Here is a 20,738-nt window from a genome sequence, read left to right on the forward strand (position 1 = left end):
AGCACGTTGGTGCTGATGTCTGTGCCACCTTCCTGACTATTCCTCCTCCCAGTCCCCCAGTAAAGCACTTTTCATCCATATTAAGCAGTGACCTCTTGAAGATGTTCAAATATATATATATTATTTCAAATAAGACTTTATTTTGTGAAGTACAACATACAGAAATAAATTAAGTGCTTGTTTGAGTAGGTTTGAATCGGTTTAGAGGGGATAAAAAAGACTTTATAGCCTCAAAGTGACAACGGGGATTTATTGATGCTTTATTTTTCCAAAAGTTTACATTCTTTCATGGGAAACAACATGGAAAGAGATGCTTGGGATTTGTGAATGCTGGATGGTAGCAGATTTTTCCATCCAACTCTCCTTGGAGAAAGTTCAGTTTTTGGAAGTGACCCAGAGGCAATGCCTGCGGATGCACTGGTAAAAATAAAAAAAAAAAAGTAGAGGGTTTGGAGGCATATTGTCCAGTCCTTTCAATTTCCATGTTGATGATAACTGCCAGAGCAAGAATTTCACTCAGGCAGATCTCAGGAGCCATCTGGTCTTTCTGAATTGGGCTTGTTCTAGGGACGAATGGGAGAGTACAATTAGAAATCACCTTTGGCTGAGGAAACACTGCAAAATGACAAATGGTGCTCTTAATTTTGCTTTTGAGATGTCTGTTGAGTTGTATGCGAGTTGGAATTCTCTCCCAACATAGCATAACATAGGTCAAAGGAGCCCACATACCCACGGTATCTTGTTGCATTTTAAAGGGAAGTGTTGAGCTGTTCTGCTGACAAATCAGAAGCATATCAAGGTTGTGGGTTGTGTTGTTTCTCTTATTGCTTTTTTTTCCCCTCTGCTTGTAGAAATACTGCCAAATCCGAGCCTTCTTTTGGCTATTGACTATGACTCTTAGAATACTTTCTAAAGATAATTACTTCATTTCTTTTGGAGACCTGTTCTCGGTTGTTCACAAAAGTAGTCAGGCTGTTCTTTCCACAATAAGCTTTGAATTAGCAGAAGGTGTTGCTTGGATTTGCTTTTCTGATTGTGTCTCAAGGTGTCAACTTGCATAGTGTAGGCTCTCCTCTTGTATGACAACAGAAATCTAGAATGATATTTAAGCTCAAGTATTTTTGTGTTCACAGGTGAACTGAGCCTTTTTTCATGATCTGGCTGTTGGAAAAATCCACGAAATGCCACCCGAGTTTCTGACCAGTTGTAGGGCTGGGAATAAGACCAGGGATCTGCTTTCCTGTGCTGTTTTTTCTCTTGGACAGCAGTTTAATTTTATTGTTGGTGAGACAGTGTCATGCTGATTTCATAACCTATGTCTGGCCATGGGCAAGAAGAAGCCTTTAAGCGTAGCGAAGAGACAAGGTTAAGCATGCAAATGGGAACGTACCGTTTGTTATCTGGGGGTGTCCACTTAGACAGACATGATGTGCTTTACAAATGCTGTGGAAAAATAAAGATGTGATAGTTAGAAGGAGCAGCAAATACATTACTTCAGGAGACACCTTCAAAAGCAAGGAGCTCATGGTGTTGAAAAGGAACTCTTCTGATCAGGTTTAACTCCGTAACGTGATAGGAAGTTTGAAGTGCTTAGTACTGTTCAAACTAAATTCTCTTCCTGCTTGGATGTGATGAGACTAAATGTCAAATGGAACACTTTGCCCAAGCATTAGCTGAGGGCCAGTTTACTGCCAATTACGGCAGCTTTTCTACAGAATGTCTGTCTAGAGACCCAGGGCTAACAACAGTAGTCTTCTCCTCTGTGGCTGAACCTAGCCTTTCCTGTGATGTGACTGCTGGCTAAGCACATCATTTTAACACATAAACCTTTCAATGTAACTCAGCTATAGCATTGCCCACCCAATTTGCCAGAGAAATTAAGAGCCAACTGCAATGAAACTCAGGGATGAAATGTAGGACGAGAGGGTGTTGAACCCCCACATGTGCACATACCCTCGTAGTTGATGCAGCCGTTGGAGTCTTCCTGACCTTTCATCAGTTCTTCTACTTCCTCTTCTGTCATCTTCTCACCTGCAGAATGAAGGCAGCCTGGTCAGTTCTTAAACAGACACGCAGCTCAGGCTGAATCCTGCAGCTTTTCCAAATGTTTTCTTTCTTTTCTGGGGTAATAACAGGAAGATCTGTTGCTGAGCTAAGATTTATTCATTTTAACTTTCTTTGCCAGTTCTGCATGTGCACGTAGACGTAGGGTTCCTAGTCATTATAGAGTGAAGAACTATGCAACAAATCTTCTGTCTGTGTGCTTTCGGTCACTAGAGTTTTCAGCCTTTTCTCTCCGTCCCTCAGTGAACCCTTTTAGTACCTAATTTGAGTTTAGAAGTAAAACTCTTGCTTTTGCTCTTTCTGTTGCTTTGCATCAGTTTTCTCAGAGCCTCGGGTGGCAGCTTCCTATCTCTCTAAGCCAGTTAGGACATTCTTCCTCCCTCTCTCATGCCTTGAAACAGCAGCTGTTTTCTGTGTTCACGGATGTGACAACCCCTTACCCAGCGTGGCCAGTACGTGGCGGAGTTCAGCCCCCATCACTGTGCCGTTGCCTTCCTTGTCGAAAACACGCAGACCTTCAACAAAGTCTTCAAAGGTACCCTGATCCTTGTTGTTAGCAGCTGCTTGCAGCATGGGCAGGAACTCTTCAAAGGTAATTTTCTTGGCGTTCATCTCTGAAAAGAAAGCATCAGTTGCAGTGCTGCTAGGCATTCACCTGGGATATTCACACTGAAATTTGGGAAAGCCTCCCACCTCACTTGCGTGCCCTTTTTGCCACAGGATTTGGTTGCTCTGCAGCCATCTGGATTCTCTTATCGTGGGAGTTTTTAAGTCCATCTGAATTGTCACATCTTTTCCCATGGTTTTATTTAGTATGTGTGTGTTGTATGTTTCCTTCAGAAATGAAGTGTGCTACATGAGTTGATCTTCAAAAAGATTTTGGCAATGAGGGAGCTACAGAATACAGTGAAACAGAACTCCTTTCCTACTGCTTAGGGTTTAGGGCAAGAAGAGTGAGATTCTGGGTCTTAAAGCCCCTGGGTTTTTCAACATCATGTTACTGGCCTCGTCAGGTTCTCTTAGATGTGACTTGGCACAAGTATAAACAAACTAAAAATAGGATGCCCAGTGGAGGTGGTATCCAAATTTGCTATTCAACATACTCATTGTGGAGGTTTAAGGCCCTACAAGCTTAGTGCATCTTGCCCATTTGTTTTCGTGAGCCAGAAGCCGAGGTCTTCATGAGGCCTTCCCCAGATGGCAAGGCTGCCAGAAGGCTTTTTTAAATTTATTTAAATCCTTTCAAGGAGCAGCTTTCATCTGGGCAAGGATGGAATGTAATAGGTGGAAATATAAGAGATTTTTGAGTAGGTAGTTCCAGAAACTATTTTACTACCCATCTTTTTCACTAAAGATGTTGCTCAGTTATTGGTACAGTTGCTTAGAGCACCGTCTCAGCTCAGTATTAGTCTTTTGCTTAGCACTTCCCACTGATGCTAATGCTTAACTCAAGACTTATAAAGTGTTCTTTAGAGCCTCTCTTTCCAGGCCTGAGGGTTTGGATATTGTTTAGCCTATCCTAACATGTACTGTTGGAATGAATTTGGGGATGTCCTTGAGTCAAGTCCTTGTTAGAAGGAGATTATCACAAAGTTAGCATTTTTTTTATCTCTACAGAAGAGGAAAGGAAATATGAAGTGACAGTTAGTAAAGGTCCAGTACTAAATTGCCAATGTGTGCTGTGCATGTCTAGGTTTGTAGCAGTTTTAAAAAGGCCATCCTGTTCAGCTAAAATAATCAGTCGGGTTTCTACTCTACTCTCAGCTAATGCAAAAGAACTGCTGCTAGAAATAGACCCTTGCTGAGCAGTCTGGGTCACAAAGAGGCTACGAGCAGTTAAGAAGTGTATGTTGCTCCAAGCTGACGACAAAGTGATGTTTGCAGAGACTGCTCCATAGCCTAGGGATAAGGTTTTCATTTTTCTGAACACTGTACTTCCTGCTGCCCCCATTCTCTTGAAAAGAAACTGGCAAAATTCCCCATATTGTTTCTGGAGAGCCTGCCTTGCTTCCCTATTGGAGCAATCTCCCTCCTGCATAAGTACTGATGTTTCCCAATCAGTTCCCCAGCTTAAAAAAAGGCCCAAGAGAGATAGCATGGTTCTTACCCTCTTTGCTGGGGTTTCCCAGGATCTTGTTCATCTCAGCATTTGTGGGGTTCTGTCCCAGTGCCCGAACGATGTCACCGACCTGGCTCAGGGTAATCTTGGCATCACCTGTCCTGTCAAAGAGGAGGAAGGCCTCCTTGAAGTCTGCAAAGAAAGAGCAATGGTTAGATTGAGGCAGGCGGCTACGATTTGACCATTACTGACAAAGCTGAGAGCCTGTTGTCTGCTGGTACTGTTCCAACGACTCCAGGGCAGTTAGCAGGGGAATTTTTGGCCTGCAGTTCCAAGAAAAACTCCTCTCTGACATTTGGGTTTCCCTATTTTTAAACTTTTATAACTACCATTTGTAGCTTTCTTGACTCTAAAAGCCGCCGGCAGTTTTGCAATGAACCTTGTAGTTATTTCAAACACGGAGTGAAATCAGCTTTCTACGGCCCTTACCATTCAAGAACAAGTTTCTTTACTTGACATAGCAGCAGAAGATGACTAAATAATCCACTGTACTCCATCTCATCCGAAGACTGTGACTGTTCTGCCACAGTACCTAGCTGCACAAAATATCTCCCTGATGCACTGGGTTCTGCTTGCCATTTCAGTGTCTTAACCACATGCTACTAACAGGGAACTAGAAGGTAGAGTTTAAGTGCTCCTACTTCTGCTCTGCCTTAAAGCTCCCCTACAATGACGCTTCCATCTGTGTTCATAATTGTAGAGCCATTAAGGTTGGAAATGACCATTAAGAATATCTAGTTGAACCATCAACCCATCCCCACCGCGCCTGCTCAGCTCCACATCTCCACATTTCTTGAACCCTCTGCAGAAGGAGACTCCACTGCTTTCCTGGGCAGCCTCTTCCAGTGCCTGACCACCTTATATCCTTATATCCAACCTGAATCTCCTGGCACAATGTAAGATCTCTGTCCTATCACAAGTTATCTGGGAGAAGAGGCCAGTCCCCCCCACCTTGCCACAGCCTCCTTTCAGACAGTTGCAGAAGGAGAATTGAATCATTAAGAATCATAGAGTAGAACCACAGAATAACTTATTCCCTCCTTTGTCTGCCATTTGCAGTCTGTACCCACTTCTTAAAGAAGTGTGAACGTCTAGGCAATGCTTGTATTGTTATTATGGTGCATTCCCAATGTGTACAACTTCAAGACTTTGTTTCTTTTAGTGATGCTAGGTTATCAACATTCCTTTATTCTGCCCTTGCTGCTGACCAAGTACTTTGGTGTGCTAACGTTTCTCTTATAAAAATCAGTGCGGGCAGTTGCCTATCACATTGTCTATCTGCAAAGCACCGTATTAATTATCTTAAAAATTCTTCAAGCTTTTTAGACTACTGTTGCAGTAAACCAAGATATTAAAAAAAAAAAAAAACAAAACAAAAAAAAAAACCCAAAAACTGAAGGCTTAGCTGAAAGGCAATCCTTGAACTTTGTATGTCTGGAGCATCTTGGTCTGTGCGGCTACCTCTGCTGAACTGCTGTGCCTGATGGTGCTATGTTTTGACTCCAAGTGAGCCAAACACGTGCCCTTCCCTTGGCTGTGATGGTCTCCCAGCAGCTAGAGAGGACTCTGTCTCACAGTATATGTAGGTGGAATGTCCTTTGTGCCTCAGGGCAGATTTAGGAGTAACAAACCACATCGAGAGTCATGTCCTTATTCGTCTTGTGCTGGGAACATATGGCACAGAAGTGCTTAGGCTCTTGCTTTAGCCATCCATAAACCACGTTACTGCAGGAGATTCTGGCATCCAGCAGAACTGCTGATACGGGATGTACAACCTGCTAGGCTGTAATCTAATACATCTGAAACTAATCTTACTGTTTGATGTGTGAGACCTGTAACCCTTTACTATTAGCCCTCTCCCCTTACAGCTTTTATCGCAGGCTATGAAATCAAGGCCTTCTGGACCTGTGTGGAGCTTCCCCTTAAAATATACCAGCTTCATATCAGCTTCTGCTCTTGCAACTGAGGTCGATAGAGCTGTGCTGATTTATACTGTGCGATCCAATCTTTCATCTGGTGCATTCCTGACATTTAGCCAGAGAAAAGTATAAAACAGTGCCTCTGTTATTAGAAAAGTCATCGGGGTTTCCCTACTTTGTAAATCCCATGAAGTTTTATGTTCACTGGGCTCTGAACGCAGCTCCCTAGCTCAGAGAAATGTTTTCTGCCTTAGGTGTGAACATCACTGCCGTATCTTCGATTACTTTTTTGTAGGTAGTCCTTGTTTATACCTCTGCTGGAATAAGCAAGTGTAAAATCCCTCTGTAAGGAGGGCAATAACCAGCTGCTTGCATGGATGGAAATAGCAACTGAGGGTGGGTCAGCTCTGTTCCAGGGAAATTCTCCTTCTCTCAAGTGGACTTTAATTACTCTTCTGTTTACCTTAGTCACTGCGGCAAGATAGCAGCTGGATGGTCTGAAATACGGAAGGAAGCTGATAAAAAATCTTTAGTCTTGTTAGATGTGTCAGTTTTGAATTGATGGCATGTCTCTTTCAACTCCCTACGCTTCTGTAGAAGTTTTAAAATTGCGAAGCGATGAGGAGTCCTGGCCACAAAGGAAAATGTTTTGCATGTTTGGATGTCATGAAGAATGGTTCCAGCCCTACTTGCTTCAGAGTATCTTTCCCTGTTGGTTTTGATGGTTTAAGATAGAACAGGCTGATGTTTGGGGAGCTTAGAGCTCTTTTAACCTCTGCTTCAAGTTGTTCCCTATCCTCTGGATTTCTAGTAAATTCCTGTGTATTCCATTCCAAATCAGTTCTTCACAGTGAAAGACTACTGTACTTGCTACTGCATTTTTGAGAGGTATTGAAGTCCACATTATTTAATATAATCCAAGTGCCTCTTTAAGGTAGTTAAGACACACATGTTTAGGTTTCTAGGGCTCCAGTGGGGGTGAATTTCTGACTTGCTTCTCAGCAGTTCACCAAAAGAAATGTAATAATGTGAGATGCTTGAGAACTGTAGTGCACTGACTAATTACATTTTGTGACAGTTCATGAGTGACTTATTTGCCAGCCACTTCCATGCTTCATGAATATATTTAAAATAAAATAGCCTCTCTGCCCCCTCTTCCATAGCATCTCCTAGCAAAAGTGACATGTGAGCCTGCAGTGAAATGTTTTCTCTTCATATAAATGCACAGCTAAATTAAATTTTTCAGCTTCCTTTTATTTTTTATTTTTTAGTCTTCAACTGCCTCATAGCTTTAAGAAAAAAAAAAAAAAAGCATTTTGAGCTTGCTTATGAGCAGCCAGCCCCGCTGGAAAATGTTCAGCAGGTACAAGTGGTAGCACCATTGTATTTCCCCTTTGCACATCAGGTCATATACTTGTCAACTTGGGTGGCATATAAGCCCCCAGATAAATAACGTGTAAATCTGAGGCCACGTTGTTATTCAGTTTAATTCAGTTTAATTCAGCACAGCAACTCTGGAGTCAAGAGTGTTGTGCATTATACCAGGTGAATGAAGCCCTAGCTCATCTTTTGGTAGAGTTTAAGCTTTCAAGACTGTAGCTCCTGTCTGAACTCACATACAAGACAGCTGATGTGCTTTACATGTAACTTACCATCCTGCTGCTCCTTGGAGAACTCGATCTGTTGGAAGGAAATCAATCACAAAAAATAGCTTAGGAAGGGGGGGCTGGGGGAGAACCTGCTTGTTTTCTAAAGCATCCAGCTCAATCCATGAGTATCTTCCAAGACAGCAAAGAAATGTGGCCTGACAGATGCACAGAAGTGATGCAGATGGCAAAAGAGCTCTTAAGACCAGTGAACGTTTAGCTTCTCGGTAGCCATTATGTTCCCCCCTCCTGCTCCCTGTTAGTTTAGTTTTTGTTTCACTTACCATTGATTTGGTCAGGTGTGAAGGACTGCAGTGGGGAAGAGAGAGAAAAAAAAAGAAGTAGTACTACTGAAAATGCACTGAGAGAAAGCAAATAGCTCAAGGTAGCTGAGTGTTCTCCTATCTGTCTTGCCTCATGTAATTCTGCCACAGAAACCCAAACTAGCAACCTGCCATGTAAAAATGCATCCCCAGGCCTGGTTTTAGGATTCTTGTAAAAACCTGCATCCCTGGGAACACCAAAGTTGAGGCCAGAAGCAATAACAATCTAAAGTTTCTTAACTAACAAACAGGCTGTTTATGTACCACCAGGTCACTTATTACTTTAGAACAGACTCACTTAAGTACAATCTTTTGAAGTAATATTTATAACTAGCAGCTTTTTTTTTTTTTTACATTAACATAGAAAATAAATCACACCTTTCAAGCTTGTGTTTAAGTTAGCTTTTGACAGTACATTGTTTCACAAAGCATTAAACTACGATACATTCTTGTATTAAAAATACTGCGGAGGAAAATCAAGCAAACCTCAACTGCAATCTTCCGCCCTGTCCTCCCCCCAGAGCCAACATGAACAAGAAGCTGCATTTACTCCTGTAAAATACACTGGCTCGCTGCTAACAATTAGCTTTGCAGTGGACCCACCATGATTGAGAGATGGACAAGGAGAGCGGCGGACGGGCCGGAGGGATTAGCTGAGAGGTCTCTGAGAGTGGTCCTGCTTTCCTGGCCTTTCTTCCCCTTATTTATCTGGCAGCGCTGACGGCATTGCCAGGATTAGGTGTCAGAAGGAAGCTGCCCCTCCCCTCGGTGAGTTCTTTAGCTTTCTTAGGGCAAAGTGACAGGAGGCACCGTGCCTTGATGGACATCTTACGACTATTTTTAGGAGGTTGGAGAGGGGCAGGGAGTAGCAAGCAGCAAGTTTGGATCGTGTCAGCATTTTCTGGGTCTGGACCATCAAGAGTGGATATTCCTTGTCCAGGCCTACCAAGATAGGAAAGGCTCCTATTTCTCCAGTAAGCTATGAAATCAGCGATCAAGGAGCGCTGAGGGCAAGAGGTGCCACGCGTTTGCCCAGCTGGCTTGTTTTACACGTGGCTTGCAAGTTGTGTGTTAGGTGCAGCTGGATAGCATGCTTTGGGTTTGTTTCAAAGCCCGTGAAATCACTAGTACTGCTTGTTCCTTTGCTGGCTTTTCTCAAGCCCTTATTTGGATGATGTAGAGATCTGCCTTAGATGAGTGGTGCTGCTTGTCTCTTTGGTGCAATCTAGGTGTTGGCGCTGGGAAGAAGGTTCACCTGCTTGTTGAGGTGGTGTCCAATCCAAGATCTTCCACTGCGCTGCTCGTGTTTTCCAAATTTTCAAGGGTTCTAAGGGCCAATTTATGCACACGTCTGGACCCAGCTATATTACTACGTTAGCAGCTGATGAGGAGGTGTACTATGCAGGGCAGTGAGCAATTTAGAACACCTTCCTTTTAGGACTTGGCTTACGACCCTAGCATGCCAACTTCAGAGCTTACTGGTGTGATGAGAGGAGGAGTTGCTGAGGTTCAGAAATGGAAGGGTTTTTGTGGTGCAGGTATGTGGAAGAAGCTGTGATTGAAGCAAGGACGCCTGTCAAGCTTTGCGTGCTGGAAGGGGGACTAAATTGGTCATGGAGGGGAAAGACAGCAGTGGCTTTTGGGCTGCAGGGTGGTCCTGGTGGGATTACAAGTGAGAGTTTCAGGATAAGCTGGAGAAGGGGGAGGTTGTACAGTTTCTCCAGTAGCAAAGGCCTATTCCTATAACATGACACTTTTCAAGCCTGGCTCACATCTCTGAATTGATGCAATGGAAAGTAAAAGAATGAGGGAAAACTGCTCCAAACTTTGCTTCCTTTCTGTCACTCCAACTGGATGAGGAGGTTCATGGAGCCAGGATGGGAAGATTGTACTACAGCAAGAGACTCCATTCTTACAAACCAGTACTCTTAACATCCATTCTCCTTTGCTTTGCACTTGCCACTCCTTTTTTTCAAATGATAAAATGCGATGGGTGGAAAAACTTTCTCCTGTTGCTCATTTAGTTAACCTGGAGATAAGCTTAACTGTTTCAATATGAAAAGGAAATGATCAAATCCAACCAGACTTCATATTTTTTTTAAAGATTGAACAATCAAGATAGGTCAAAATAATTAGTGCTACTTGAAACTTTAACTTCTTACTTCTCTTAAAATCTAAAGGTACAACTGCAAAGAATTTTCTGAGCTCCGCATTTTTGTTTGAAGATTTTTTGTCTGAATGGGTTATTTGCATGTTGGGGGAATTCCTTGGCAAACATACAGAGCCCGAAAAATACTCTGCTGCCAGTTCTTCTTTTGTTTGTCCTGCTACTTGTGATCTGTTATCATGTGGGAATGGAGACATAGTCAGGGCAGGGCGCAGCCGTGGGGTTACACAGAAAAGGGATTTGATGTTTTTGTCTCATTTAGCCCGCATTGATTTAGCACAGTTCAGATCTCCTAATTAAAACTGGCTGGGGCACGAGCACGGGCAATGAGAAAGCTAATATAGACCTTGGCCATCAGTCCCAATGCATTAATAGAGGAGCTCTCCAAAGACTTTGGCAGAGCTGAAATGTTGCCTGGGTCAAAGTAGTGTGTTGCCTTTTGTGGAATTTTCCTCCTGCCCTCAGCCTCTTGCTCTGCAGTGCTGGAGGCTGGAAAATTTTTCCCTGGAAACACAATTGGATTTTTGCTCAAGGAAAATTTTCCTGAATATCTTCTAGATTCTAGATCCAGCCTATTACTGGCTACAACAAAACCCATTCCAAAAGGTTTTAAATGCCAACAAGAAAATAATTGGGGTGCGTTTGTCTTGAGCAGAGAAAACTGATACCTGGATTAGCCAGCCACCTGGCTTCAGTGGGCTATCAAGTAAGTATAAATTGAGGGGGTTATCCATATAAGCAGGCACTACAGCACTCTTGACTGTATGAGACTTTGACTCAGGTTTTACAAGAGGAGATACTTGTGCACTGTATCAACCCTTTGTTTTGTCATTGATTCTGGAATAAAAGTGCCCTAGACATTGTTTCACTGGAGAGAAGTTATCGATCATGGGCACGTTTCAATTAACAAGCTCTCAGCCTACAGGGTTTGTTGGGGGCTTTAAAATGCTTTTTGTTTTAAATGTGATGAGTCTCAGGGCCTTAGGAAGAAGGTGAAATTTCAGGGAGTTTAGTGTGGTGTGAGTGTTTTTAAATAAAATGTAGTTTTTGAATAGAACTAACACAAATGCCATCCCCCAAAAACTCCGGCGAAGATAATAATGAAGGAGTGAAGGAACTGCAATATATGTTAAGACCAGTAGGAGCTGTATTTGTCAAACATGGCTCCACCCTTACTTACAGATGAGGTTATCCTCCAGGAGGAGGACAGCTATAGCAAGGAAAAGTGCTGGTTTTTTTCTGACTTATTTTTTTGTATCATTTTATTTTTGGTTGAGGCATTTGACTATGTAGTTTGTGATCATCTTCTATTCTTCTAATTGCCAATGGAACACGTTCTGACCAGATCCCAGTTATCCAGAGAAGGGTGGACAGGGGCTCTTCATCACCAGATAAGCAGAAGACCCAATCCACACAAACTTGTATGCTGTGCCCACCTATTTGGACTGGAGGGCACTGCAAGCACAGCTGTGCTGAGGGACGGCCACTTAGTGCTCTTTGCAAGTATCTGGGCAAGGTGAAAGACACCAGGGAAAGGTGCTTGGAGTTAAAGCAGCTCCATCTGCTTGCTGCTCTTTGGCTGAGTTACAGAGAAGAGAATTGTAGCTAGGTTTGGATTAGGGAGCCACCAGGTAATTCATGGTAATGATTATGCAGCAGAGATTGAGAACTTTTCAGATGTCTCTAAAAATCAGAGAGGGAAAGATCAGGCAATCGCTGAGTATTTTTGGTATATATTTAGCTGTTCATCCCGACCTCAAGGGATTTCTTTTATTTCTGGGTGTATGTAGCTGGGGTTGTAGCAGTTCACGTGTCTGCTCACTGCTAATGCCTCCTCCTTGGTTAATACAGCTGCACATGTTTTCTAACAGACGTGATCGAGTGCACGATTACACAGCTCTCCAACCCATCCATAAAGCAGGCTGCTGACCCTCACTCTGGTTCAGTAGCTGGTGTGATGGATGCTGTGGATTTCAGAGGCTATTTTTCATTTAAGTAAAAATCAGCAGCCTGATGGATTCAGCCTCACGTCTTTTACGAGACAGAGAAACAGCATGAGGGGGTGAGCATTGAGAAAGAGCTCTTTTTTGAGAATGAAACTGCCAAGGAATATAATAGGAGAAACAATAAGGATGAACACTGCTAATGTATGGAAGAGAAATATGAGATGCCGCGAGGCTTGGAAGAACAGCTCTAAATCTTTTAGCTAAATGGGTTTTATAGTGATAATTTTTTTCCCCTCTAAGCACTCTTTGTAACTTTGTGCCTTGCTTACTTGAAAGTTTGCGACTTTACAGTTAGGCAAAAGCTTTTAGATAAACCTTGGCAATTAATTAAATGTGCCCTTTTGAAATGCCTGACTGTGAAACGCGTCGCAGCTGCTGATCATAGCATTTTGCACAGGCTTCATTGGCTTCACAGTAGGAAGGACAGTCGGCTGTGCTCGCTTGTTAGTGTGTCTCTTTTCTAATTGCATTTAGTTGTGCGTGAATGTGTGTAATCGAGGGGATGTGCGAGGAAACGCGAGGCTCTGGAGCTCTACGCTGCTCTCCAAGGGATGCCTTGTTTTAACGTGCCTCCCAGTGGCAGTAGTGGAGTATTAACATCATTTAAGCTATTGCTACTTGACATTTAGGTGCTATGCAGCAAACTAGCCAGCTGAGAGCGTTTTTTGGCAGTGTGTGTGAGATGTAATAAAGCCCCAAGGAACCAGGGGCGAATTTCCATCTTGGCTGTTTCATATCTGCTTACAGTCAGCTTCTTTCTTTATGAGTCATGGGCCAAATTAGTCACCTTCTTACCTTATGTAAGATGAACTCAAGTGTCTTATTGCTATCAGTAGTGATCTCTCTGTGTGCTAAGGGGCTGTAAGCTGCTGGAAGTACTGTTAGATTGTTTCAATTAATCTGTTGGTGGGAGAAAGCCTCTACAGTGCAATTGTTGCTAGCACTTGAAATTACTCTAGTTGAGCTTTTGGGATTTTCTGTCATTTGCTCTGAACTCTGTTGTTTCTACCAAATTTTGGCACTCTTTGGACCCTCCAAAGGTTGTCTTAAGTGCCATCAAAGCCATGCTGCCAAAGCTGTGAATTACTAAGAATGGATCTTGTTTGAAATTATATATATAAAAAAAAAAGGGGGGGGGGGAGGGGAAGCCATTACTTTGCTAACCTGAAAAACCATTTAAAGACAGTGTTTCCTAAAATATATGGACAAAATATATTTCTGCGGGGCTCCTTGCTTAACAGCACTTGAGAAAGCTGGTCTGGATGGTCGGGGAGATAATTCAACGTCTCTTAAGGTGAGGTCTTATTGGTGTTTGTCTCCTTCCTACCTGAAGGGCGCTTAGGACCAGTGACCTTGTCTAGTAGCAAGTCCATCCCAAAGAATCTGGAGTGTCGCTGGTGTTGGGTCAGGCATAACCTAAAGGCCTGAGCCAAAAATTTCAGCCAGGAACCTGCCAGTTTCTCAGAAAGCCCTTAATGCTATGAGCAAAGCTACTGTTAACCTTGCTGTTCTCATTCTGCCACTTCACAAGGAGTTTGTCTGCAGTGCAATTGCTCTCTGAGCTCTTGAGCTGACATTTGCAGCCCTGCTCGCCCTCCAGCCCAGCAGTTTTCTGTCAGTGCATTTAGTGAGTTTACCTCTCTGGTTATATCCAATGCAGTGCATGTTCAGAGATGACCTTCTTGAGTACTGAACATATTAAAAGTTAAGAACATTTGGAGAAACACTTTTTGTAGTCTTAAGAGCTCTGTATTTAAAAACAAAACAATCACACAGGCTTGCATCCATGCAGCAGGCTTTGTCATGCATCACGCAGTTGCACAAGGCCTTAGCAAATATCTGTTAGCTGATAATTATGAGTTACTTTCCCCCAAAGATGCAGCTAGTGTATCTGCAATAGGGTACAGCATGATCAGTCTGCTTGAAAACACCACTGTGAAAAAGGAGCATCAGTTACACCATGAGTACTTGGGAAAGACACTCAGGTGCACTCTAAGAAAGGGACCTGGTGTGACGCTGCATCGGAGTGCTACCCATCCAAATCACTACAAAGAAAAGCACTGAGCTCAGCATCTCCAGATCCCAAAGCCTTGTGGTCAGTGATGCAAGGCTGGTATTGATCCAAGGACTGGATGTATGTGCTGGGAAGGGCCCTTCAAGATTCCAGAAGAAAAAAAGCAGCACACGCTTCACGTTAGTGGTAGGGACAGAGTTAAACATGAGGAAACACTGTCTACCTGCTTCTGGTTTGAACATTTTGAGGTTTAGCCTTCTGTTGCAAAACCAAACACCTGAGAAGTTCTCATTGTAAATGTTCCATAGTAGTGCTGTTCATCAGCTCAGACCTTCTGAGGCATGCACATGCAAAGAAAGTTAACAAAACAGATGAGCTAACTTTTGGGGGGATGTCCTTCCCTACAGTTTGAAGTACTAAATTCCAGGAGTCTCTTAACAAAATGACTGAAATGGTTGTATGTTCTTTTAATCATGGTTGGTTCCTGTTGAAGTCCAGTGTAATATTCCAATGTGTGCATCACTCTGTTCTTCTTCTGTCAGTGATTTAATTCTTAACCTTTGTATTTGACATTAAAGTCCCAGGACGCGCTTTTGGAAAAGGGAAATATAAATTTAGACTTGAAAGGCTTATGCGAAGCAAATTCAGAGTTGATGTTCCTTGAGTAGGGGAAAAAAGGTCTTTAATCTTTGACATCGAAATGAATTCCTCCTGTTCTCAGTCCTTGCCTTGATTTCCTTTCTGTCCCGGTTGCACTATAACCTAGTGTGAGCTGAGGGAAAGGCTGAGACTTGAGTCTTCAGCAGTCTGATATTCCTGTTACTCAGGGTTTTAGTCAATAGATGGTGCTCAAAAATAGCAAATCTCACACTAGCTGCTAGTATGTTACTAAGTCATTTCCTTCAACTGGGTTAATTTAAAGTGTGCATGGAAAGAACAGTCAATAGTAACAAGAGAAGGTGAAAGGCCCATTGCCACTTCTGAGGATGCTAGGTGATTTTGGGTGCCTACTTTTGCAAGAATCCAGCTTAAGACTTCTTAATCTTGGCTTATAAAGCGTGCGTCCCAGGATGCTCAAGGTAGGACTGCATAAAGAGTGGCCAAGCAAGGCGTTTGAGGGGAGGAATATCCCCAAAGGAATGATCAGCAATATTGGGTAACATCTTTCTTGTTTGTTTTGGAGAATATTATGGTTCTTGATACCCATTGAAAATGAGGTGCGCTGCCAGATTTGGTTATTTGGCTGATGTAAACCCTGATTTGGCAGCTCTACCCTTACCCACTACAGCTGTAATGAATAGAGGGAGCTTGGATGTAAAAATTAAGGAAGCCTTTCTGTGTGTCTACTGGCTTGGTGACTCTCCAGAACATTGCTGGCCCCACAGCCCAGTAATCCCAGGAATCCCTTGTTTGCAGCAAGCTCCGAGATAGCTGATAATTCCCCTGGTGAGCATAGGGGAGCCCATTTGATACTGGTGTTGAAAGTGCTGGGGCTTTGACTCCACACTTGGCAGATCAGCACAAGAGCTCCAGAAGAGAGTGCTGATCAGAAGAGAGTCCTGGTCAGAAGCTGAGGTTTAGATACTGTCTGGCTCTTGAGTTTTGGTGGAAGTGGTGCTGTGCCTTTTTCTGTGCTGACACTTTGCTGGTTGAATGGAAGGATTCAGGATTCATTAATGCTAATAGAAGGGATTGAGCTAAAACTCAGAGAATGTGTATTTCTGTACCCAATTACATACATCTACATACATCTCCTGGTCAAATTGGTTAGAAGAGAAGACTATTTCCCCTAATTTCCTGAGGTGTCAGCGAGTGAAAATGGGTAATCCGGGCTGGCTGGCTGGCTGGCACCTCAGGAGGTTGTCCAGTCCTGCTGTAAGACACCGTGCCGAAAGCACTGTGGTTGTTCCTCTTGTGCGCTCAGAGAACAGACCCTGGAGGTGCCATGTCCATCTGAGCAACCCTGGACTGCCATGGAGGTCCAGGTGTGGGGCAAAGGCTTGGGACTGAAGGGACCTGTCCCCTTGACAGGCAGTGTGGGCTCCTGCATCACCTTGTGGTGATTGCTGTGCAGTTGGGTGGGCCCTTCATTGCTGGGGGCTCTCTGTGCCTGTGTTGCACCACTGTGTTGCTTCCTGGCCTGCTAAGGCCGTGGTGGGACAGAGATTGTGCCAGCCACACTGCAGGGCAGACCTGCGTCCTCCATCATGCTGCTCATAGCTTCACTCATTTGCAAATGGCAATAGTAATGCTTGTGTGTTGCCATTAGTGTTAAGAAAAAAAAGTGTTCAAGGAAAGGCTGGATGTTGTGTTGAGGGACATGGTTTAGTGGGAGCTATTGGGAATAGGTGAACGGTTGGACTGGGTGATCTTTTAGGTCTTTTCCAACCTTGGTGATTCTATGATTCTATGATTCTAAGAAAGTTTTGCTAGCCCAGGTTTTCCCATACTTCAAAGAGTAATAATGTTGTCTGATCTATCAGAAAAAAGGATTTAAGAAGACTCTCTTTTGTCATATTGGATCTGATAAAACCTTGAGCATTCTCTTTTTGCTGTTGGCATATATCCCTTGCTGTAGAGGAGAGCTGTCTGTGCAGAAGAGTGAGTAGGATTGTCTTAGACTGCAGACTGCCATTTTTTTAGCTGGTAATATACTATTAAGTCTATTTATGTTAAGATAGATTAGCTGAGATCACTGAAGTTGAAAATTCTATTTTCTCCTAATGAACTGGACATAGAGAGCTATCAAATCACAGTAAATGACTTCACAGGCAATGTAGCTTGTGTTCCCCTTCATTTTTGAGATGAGCAAAATGTGAAGTCTAATCTAATTTTTACATGGTATTCTCAAAAACAGTGGGCTTTTGTGTGGCTTTCACTAAGATTGTTTTCAATATTTCCATTATTTTTTTTTTCTTTCCTCGCCCCTCTTTTCATGTTTTGCTTTGCTAGTGAGTTCAGCTTCAATCTGACGAGGAGCTATGTGCTGTTCCAGCAGAATACTGGCTACCGGTGGTGAAAATCAAAGACAACTTCAGGAATTTCACTAAGTGGGTCATAATCCTGGGACTATATTGATGACAGGCTGCATGTATTCAGATACCTTAAACAGAATTCATCATGAGATTAAAATGAGTAGGTCCTATTAGGAGTCCTTGTACTCCTTCTTTTCTTTGTAGTAGGCATGATTCCTTATCAGCAAATTGGTCCCGGGACCAATCAGCTTGTCAGGTAGGTGGAGAACAACTATTTATAGTCAAGCCCAGAGAAAGAAGTCTGTCCCTTCATCTCTTTAACTGCTTAACCTCCCCTTACTCTTTCCTAAATAGAGATTTCCCTTTGAGGAGTGCTTGGAGAATTCTTTTCAGAGGGTTACGGCAAAGATCGGTGATGCTGGATGGCATGCAAAGTCTAAATTCACACTAAGTTCCAATGGGCATGCAGTCAGAGGGAAACCTGTGGGAGCCTTTTCCTCTTCCTTACTCTCAGTTTGCAGCAAATTGTGAATTTTGAGCAGTTATGAAAAGGTGAGAGGAAATAACTTGAAGCACTTGCATTCGTGGCTTTCTAGCTCACAGTGTTTTTCAGTGTTCATTGTACAGAGAAAATGAAAATAGATGAATTTGCCGAATCTTTTTAATCTCTGCTGCTTTTAAAGACAAGCAGTGCTGATCTTAAAACACATGCCCAATGGGTCACTGGGGGATTGCAAAAATTTGGGAAGAACTTTAAGGAGAAATTGCAAAATAACATCTGTTTTTAGTGCCATGCTGTGGGAAAGCATTTCATTCCAAGTTCCAGTAACCTTTTCCAGTCTTCATGCACCTACTTCAGGGTTTGGGGGATTAATTTTCATGGGTTTTCTTGGGGTTGTTTTTTGTTTGTTTGTTTTTAGTGGAACTTTGTAAATTCAGCTTTGCTAAACAAGTCAGGCTGATACTGGTTTGGTAAGAAGTTCTGAGGGTGACCCTCCACAATATGCTTGAAGTCACCAAGCTCCACTCTTGAGTTAAATCATGCGCCATGCCTCACACCCCTCCAAGCTACCGAAACAGCCACAAGCTCAGCAGCTCAAGAAATCCACTGCCCGAGGGTTACTTAGTCACTTCACCGCAGTCCCCAGGCTGGAACCAAACACACACAACATTTCACTGCAGCTTTCAGCAAGAACTCTGCTAACTTTCCCTCTTGGGAGCGTTTGGGGTCAGCCATCAGCACGCGTTCATCCATTACCTTGATGCTCTTGAGATCGATTGCTGGTTCTTTGGGTTTAGCGGGCGCTGGCGCAGGTGCTGGTGCGGGTGCTGGTGCTGGTGCTGCTGCTGGTTTCTTAACGTCCTTCTTAGGTGCCATTTTGTGTTGCTTAAACTTGAGAGTGAAGGTGGCTCCCCCAAAAAACCTGAAGACCCCCCCCTGAAAACGATTCCTGGGAGAGAAGCAGTGGTCGGAATGAGCTACAGCCTGTGCCCTGGAGGTGGACCCAGTGTGCTAAACTCTATAAGGGCATATATATATATTTCACTTAGTGCCTTGTACAATCCTGACACATGCAGTTGGATTGGACAGTCCCTAATCAAGGGGGGTGTCATTCCAGCTCGGGCTATAAATGGAATATAAGAGTTCAGGGCTTCAGAAGATCAAGGGACTTCAGAGGCTTTTTTCCCTCCCTTTAAAAACTCCAGCCACCTCCTCTGCTTTTTTTTGTTGTTGTTGTTCTTTAAAGTTTATGAAAAGTAGAGGGGAAATGTGACAAATCCGCTTTCAGGTCTGCTGTTGCCATTCGGGCATGGATTGAACGGTTCTTTTTTCTCATCAGAATTTCAACTCTGCTGAAGTCATAAATCTTCTTTCCTTCCCTCCCCTTCTGCCCCATGCCTGTGTCGTGCTCCAGAGGGTTTGGTTTCAAGCAGGCATTTTGACTTTCATGGCTGGGAAGATCATCAATTTCCAACCTTGTTTGCCTCTCTCCCCAGAGTCCTGCACTCCTCTGCTTCCTTCATTTACAGGGCGATGTTGATCAAGCAGAGGCTCTGGGTGTTTAAAAATAAAGCAGACAAATAAGGAAAATGCTGCAGTACCTTCAGCCAAGGCGCCTGTCCGGGCCCTGAGCATTTCTCAGCTGCTCTCATGATTCCTTTCTATCACGTTAAGACACTGCTTAAATTTTTCCTTTGATCTTTTTTCCTTTCCTTTGAATAAGCTGAGCTCCTGATGACTGGAGGTCAGCTGGATGATATTTTCCCCCACAGAAGGTTTCCTCGTTAGAAAGTAGTTATGATCAGAAACCAGTCAGCAGCCACCGGAGGTATTTTTGCTTTCTCCTTGTCTGATTGCCCTTCCTTTTTCTCGTGTTTATCCTCGTACCCCTCCATCTCTAGATGGTTCTCCATGCTCTCTGTGCTCTCTCGGTCTCACTGGGAGACAGCTTTGAGCAGAAGCCTTTCTGTTCTCATCAGACTCTTTTCAGCACAACAAATTAGCTTTTCTAACTCTTTTGAACCTGATAGTTTCCCCTGTTGTGTATGGTTAAGATCTTCTGCAGAGAAACCCAGGGGTGCTGTCTGCCTTTCCCTTTCCCATTCATTCTCCAGCCTCCAGGAGCTCTGTGCTAGCAAATGCAAGGCCTTTGATGGAGCAGTTATTTCTGTCACATGAACTGTGCTGAGCGGTGTTGAGAGCCTAGATGCCTTTGATGTATGGTGCCCATCTCTTATGTTGCTCAAACCAACCTTTGGCAAAGTCCACCACCAGAAATGAATTCTGGAGATGGAACTTGATAGGAAATCTGTTTGGTTTTTTTTTTTTTGTGTGTGTGTGTACGTCTCTACACTGTGAGAACTATAAGTATTGGCAAGGAAGAATCAGTGACAATCCAGTAACTTCTGCAGTAACCTGAGGTTTGCAATGAAATAAGCCCCAAAGCCACTATTAAATGTATTTTAAAATGAAGAAGGCGGGTTTCTAAAAATGAAACACGAATTTAATGCTGATTCTGCACAGCGTGGCCTAAGCAGGCAAATGTTCTGATACATCAAGTCACCAGAAAAGGAGGATTTCTAAGTAGCTGCCACAAAATAATAGTATATTGATCAAGTGAGAGGGTAAGTGTGAAGAAGGCAGGGGATGGCAGGTCTTTATTTTACCTGTGAGACAGAATTGATATCCCTAACCTGATGTTTCTGCCTTTGGGATAGGAGGCTGTGGGTTTCTCTGCCCAGGAAGCTTGGATGTGCCCCAGGACATCCCCGGGAGTGTGTGGGCTGTGTGCCTGCCTGTCCCCTGGGAGCCAAGTGTGGAGATGTGTCCCTGTGCTCTGAGGCCAGCTGTTGCAGCAGGACGGCTCCTCTCTGCTGTTAGCAGCCTCTTCCTGTGAGCACAAGCACTTAAGCAAACCCCCAGCCTCACGCTTGCTGGGATTTGCCCAGATCCACTTTTAAGGGAAAGCAGCAGCTGAGGATGTGAGAAATTGCTGGCATCTGC

At 43.5% G+C, this 20,738-nt stretch overlaps 1 protein-coding gene and 1 long non-coding RNA gene across 4 annotated transcripts in view; one reads left to right on the forward strand and one right to left on the reverse strand.

Annotated features, from left to right (window-relative positions):
- The window catches only part of LOC128076865 (uncharacterized), a 51,467-nt gene that overhangs the window by 19,531 nt on the left and 11,198 nt on the right, over positions 1-20,738 (forward strand). The gene's annotated exons all lie outside the window — the stretch shown is intronic.
- MYL1 (myosin light chain 1) lies at positions 234-18,748 on the reverse strand. Of its 3 annotated transcripts, none has more exons than XM_052675138.1 (7): positions 18,492-18,748; positions 7,755-7,782; positions 4,172-4,315; positions 2,505-2,678; positions 1,954-2,031; positions 1,391-1,443; positions 234-563 (listed from the first exon to the last, which is right to left on the reverse strand). In XM_052675138.1, exons 1-6 carry the CDS (start codon positions 18,609-18,611, stop codon positions 1,415-1,417), a joined length of 573 nt encoding a protein of 190 aa, XP_052531098.1. In that variant the 5' UTR covers positions 18,612-18,748; the 3' UTR covers positions 234-563; positions 1,391-1,414. The 3 variants fall into 3 exon arrangements, with proteins under 3 accessions (XP_052531098.1, XP_052531100.1, XP_052531099.1); XM_052675140.1 differs by lacking the exons at positions 7,755-7,782; positions 18,492-18,748 and adding exons at positions 8,033-8,057; positions 8,675-8,807; XM_052675139.1 differs by lacking the exon at positions 18,492-18,748 and adding an exon at positions 8,033-8,050.

This window comes from Tympanuchus pallidicinctus, unplaced genomic scaffold, assembly GCF_026119805.1.
Source record: "Tympanuchus pallidicinctus isolate F22 unplaced genomic scaffold, pur_lepc_1.0 scaffold15, whole genome shotgun sequence".
Classification (NCBI taxonomy): domain Eukaryota; kingdom Metazoa; phylum Chordata; class Aves; order Galliformes; family Phasianidae; genus Tympanuchus; species Tympanuchus pallidicinctus.